Source organism: Ochlerotatus camptorhynchus, unplaced genomic scaffold (assembly GCF_037179485.1).
Source record: "Ochlerotatus camptorhynchus isolate MF236.1 unplaced genomic scaffold, CSIRO-AGI_Acam_v1.1 ptg000494l, whole genome shotgun sequence".
NCBI classification, from domain to species: domain Eukaryota; kingdom Metazoa; phylum Arthropoda; class Insecta; order Diptera; family Culicidae; genus Ochlerotatus; species Ochlerotatus camptorhynchus.
The window spans coordinates 1,609,814-1,614,378 of NW_027040979.1; the positions used below are offsets into that span (position 1 = coordinate 1,609,814).

The 4,565-nt window shown below is 51.7% G+C and overlaps 1 protein-coding gene across 1 annotated transcript; it reads right to left on the reverse strand.

Annotated features, from left to right (window-relative positions):
* Positions 1-1,877: 1,877 nt before the first annotated feature.
* LOC135712610 (uncharacterized) lies at positions 1,878-4,312 on the reverse strand. Its single transcript, XM_065235559.1, has 2 exons — positions 4,227-4,312; positions 1,878-3,757 (listed from the first exon to the last, which is right to left on the reverse strand). Exon 2 carries the CDS (start codon positions 3,618-3,620, stop codon positions 1,878-1,880), a length of 1,743 nt encoding a protein of 580 aa, XP_065091631.1. The 5' UTR covers positions 3,621-3,757; positions 4,227-4,312.
* Between the last annotated feature and the right edge of the window lie 253 nt (positions 4,313-4,565).

A 4,565-nucleotide genomic window follows, 5' to 3' on the forward strand; every position in this document is an offset into this window, starting at 1 on the left:
TCCCTAACCATAATCTCCAGATCGCTGATGTTGTTTTGGAACCCATTAATATTCCACTGGATAGCCAGAAAAGCATTTTCCGTTGCACGTCTGCTTGGTCCATTGGACGTAATGTTCCGGTTTCGGTGTTGATGATTGCCGACGAGTGTGGTGTTGGCTCTTACTGAGGGTGCCAACCCAGGTGTAATTCCCACAAAGGTCGCAGTCGTTGGTGCCGTTGCAGCGAGCGAGGGTATTAGTACAACGGTAGTGTCAGGCAGATCGAACGACGCGCTGGGTGCGTTCATGGGACTGGTGACGTCGATTTCATCGGCCGTGGGATCCGTGTCAGTCAGGGCTTCATCAAGATTGAATAGATGTGTTCCATTCAACCAAGACGGAGATGGCACAGGGGAGATAACCATCGGTGGGCTCGAGTAGCAGACCGAATGGAACATTGCCCCACCCAGGACAGGCGGAAGTATTCCACCCATCAAAGGCAGGGGTGATCCAACGGGAGGACGTACGTTTTGGCTGGGTATTGGTGCTGCATTAATGTCGGGCAGGTCGAATGACGAGCAGGCAGTAGGTGCCCAGTGTGGGAGAAAGCTGGCCTTCCATTGGTCATATTTCTTCGCATTGGACCGTGCATCTAGGGGAATGTTGATGCTATCGTGATGTATGCCGCTGGATACGTTCATGCGACTGGTGACGTCGATTTCATCGGCCGTGGGATCCACGTCAGTCAGAGGTCCATCTGGATTGAATAGAGGCGTTCCATCCAACCAAGACGGAGATGACACAGCGGAAATAACCGCCAGTGGGCTCGAGCAGCAGACCGAATGAAACATTGCCCCACCCAGGACAGGCGGAAGTATTCCACCCATCAAAGGCAGGGGTGATCCAACGGGAGGACGTACATTTAGGCAAGTTTGCGGATGATTGATCCCGTCAGCGAAGTCATTAGCTGGTTGTGAGCGGGTAACCCTGCTTGGCTCCGGTTCAGTGGTTGAAAACCGTGTCGATTGGGATCGAATTCCACCAAGGGGAGGTGAGGGCTTTTCGTCGGTCGTGAAAACTACATTGAACGGTTTGTTGGGTCCAGAATGAAACAGATCCCTACCAGGGGCAGGCGGAGGCATTCCGCCAACCCAGGGCAGGGATGTCCCAACGGTGTTGGGATCGATGATTGCATTTGGCGTACAGGTGGTGTTGATGCTGATGAGCTCCGATACGGTCATTTTCAATGTTGCATGAGACAGAGCCCCACCAGGAACAGATGGAGGTATTCCACCCAACCAAGGCAGGGATGTCCCAGCAACGGAAGAAGAGATGTCAAACGACGTGTTCAGTGGCTTGCGTCCCTCGGAGTCCTTCGGGGAATGGGCGTAGCATCCCTTGTCCGTCCCGATATCTTGATGATGCTTCGTTTCTTCTTGATCCTTAGGGGAATAGGTGTTTCCACCCTTGTCCGTCCCTCTTCCAGTTTCCATCCGGTACCGGGGGGTTACCGTTAGTTCCGGTGTGGGAAAGGCTTCCGCACCAACGGGGCCCCGACTGCCGGGGGCTATCACTGGGTTCTTCTTTGGGTTCTTCGTCCACGAGCCACAGGGGTGGTCCAGCAGTACCGGTGTGGGAATGACGTCCGCACTGCAGGTGCCCCGTGTACTTGAGGCACTATGGTTTTCATTCGATCTGTTCGGGTGCGGAGGATTGTCCGAAGATTCCGGTGGAGTTTTGGCTTCCAGTTCAACGGTGCCTCGGTTGCCCGGGACAGAAGTCGAACTAGTTTCGTGGTGGTTCGTAGCTTGCGGTGATTTAGGTGTTCGAATGGCCATTAGAGATATCCAGTGTCAGGCGGTGGTCGGTGGCCGTTGAACGGAAGCAGCAACTTCCGTTCAAACGGTATCAGGTGGTTCCGGAGATAACCGAAGAGACTTCGGTATCATGGGAGGCTGGGTTATGTGGAGTGGCCGTATCGGAGGGCTGAGAACGTTACTCGGTCGTTTGGAGGATTTTGGCGTGTTGGTAATTGGTAGCGGCGTATCGACTCTGGCATTTGGGTTCGGACTGAAGTCAGGGGTGATCGTCCTGTCACTGGCGTTCCCCGGTGATGTGGATCTATCGCTGGTGACGTCAATCACTTCAACCAGGTTGAAATCCAGTGAATTTCTGGGTGTGACTGGCGAGGAGACTGTAACAGGAGTCTTAGCCGTAGGTGTGCCCGGTTCGGCGGTTTTGGTTTCCGAGGTGGGCACATATGCGGTGGTTACAATTTTCTTTCCTACGCTTGATTTGGTGCTGGGTTTTTCGGTAAACGTATTTATAATCTTTTTACTGCCCGTTGCTACTTGCAACGGAGCGGATGTGGCCTTCGGCCTTTGCGATAGCGGTCTCTGGGGAGCCGGTACCGGAGGGGACCGACCGGACGTTTTCATGGCTGCCTCAATCTGTTGTAGTTTTGTTTGAGTGGTAATCTGGGTGGCCACGAGGGCCTTGATGGACTGCTGAAAGTTATCGTTCATCTGCAGCATCTGTTGCTGCATCATTGCGAAAAAATTCTCTAGTGGCGGGTTAGCAGGTGGGGTGTCAATCGTGTTATTGGAGTTGTCAGAATTCCTTATAGCAAGCGCAGCCTTGAGCTGGGCGATCTCCGTGTCCCTGTCACGAACCGCATTGGCAAGGTCTTCGATTTTTCTGCTCATTTCTGCTAGAGTTCCCTCCAGGCTGGCCGAGGCGACACCCGAAAAGGAGGTAGCCCCATGGCTTTGGTCATATAACCTTCTCGCCTCAGGATATGACAGATCTCTGTCCACCTTGAGCTTCTGTATATCGTTTTCCCTGCAATAACTCGGGCATGCTCGGTCGGATATTGAGTGCTCATCAGTTTTGCAACGGGGACAGAACTTTGGGTTGTTGCACGATCTGTCCTCAGCGATCGGATGATCGCCGGAACACTTCCCACAGATCGGCTTGGCTGACCTACAGCGCATTCGTGTATGTCCGAAGGCCCAGCAGTTGAAACATTGCATGGGCGACGGATAATATGGCCGGGTACGACAACGGAGGAAACCAAAATCGATGTATTCGGGGAAGCACGTGCCCTCACATGTGAGTATGAGGGTTGGTGTGTTCACCCTACCGCCGTTAGCCCTGCGCGTGATTCGTCGGACGTCTTTGACACCTTGTTCGCTTAGGTCCTGGAGCAGAAAATTTTCGGTATCATCGACCACATCACGGCAGCTTACTACGCATCTCGTAGAGTTGAGCGAGGGATGGGGTATCACCTCAACTTTCATACCGCATTTAAGTTGCTTCATCTGCAGCAGCCTTTCGTATTGGTGAGCACTCCTAACCTTCAGTGCGTAGGTGGCTCCTTGCGCCTCTTTGAAAGCACCTTCTATTTGTCCTCCTGCAATACGCTGTACATCCCTGCGAATATCAAAAGGTCGATTCGGCAATTTTTGACGTGGATCTCCTAGCCCTTGCAGACGTAGGATTTGCACCGTACCGTAATTCCCCTGCGGGTCCATAAAGGGTGGTAACCTTGCTCCATTACGTCCTCCTACGCCGTGTCGATAGCCGCCACCCGGATCCGGTTGGTCCCCCCATGATGGAGGGCCCCCCATAGAAGTCGCCATTAGGGCGACCCCAACCCAGCCTCCCAAATAAAAATCTCTAGCAGCTCACCTGGCTTCTGATGACGTTTCGGTGAAAAGCGCTGCAGCGATGAATTGACAGCGATATATATCGCGGTCAGACGACAAAAATCACTTCACTGGTCCCAGAGGAAAGTTTTTCGAATTAAATCGCCCACTAGGGCCACCGCAATCAAAGCACCGATACTAATAGCCCGTGTGGTGAGAGGAGAGAGGCTCAACTCTTAAAATACCACAGCACTGTACACACACGAACGGGATTTCTTTGGTGGATGTGAAGCCGGGCCGAGACGGACGAACGGGCCCTATTCACCAACCACCACTATCACTTTGTATGGGATGAGCCCAATATTTGCCCCAAACCTCCGTAGGGGTATGTGGGCTTCGAAACAACGCAATTAGAGTTCACTTCACAAATGATAAACCCCCTCGCCCGTTCCAGCAGGTCGAAAGGGGTTTGTTTTTCGGCCTTTTCTTCCGGTTTTTCCTCTGCAGCTTTTCCGGATTCACGTTAGGCACATGCAAAAATACTAATACTCAACGCCTAGTAGACGCACTAGACGGAGTTGGACACTGTAAAACACTTACTAATCGCTTCTTCGATAGCGAAAAATCACTCTTCCCCCTCGCCCCTAAGCGGACAAAAGGGGGGAATTTCGCGAAATTTTTTTTCGTAAAAAGCACTCACGCCGTTTATCGCGTAAAAAACACCTTTTGGATCAACGCTAATTACAGCGATTAATAACTACAAGTTAAATAAAACACTACGGTTCACTGGTTAAAATCAAAACAACAGTAAAATTGGACGATTAAAACGGAGTGAAAATAAACTTAGCTTGTCTGTATGAGAGCCAGCTCATTGGTGATTTTCTACAAGTAGAGGTCACTACCAACTGCCTTCTGTGAAAATTTCAGCTTGATTTGTTG

Excerpts from the sequence above, each read along its gene's own strand:
- LOC135712610 (XM_065235559.1), bottom strand. The coding sequence starts at position 3,620 with ATGGCGACTTCTATGGGGGGCCCTCCATCATGGGGGGACCAACCGGAT.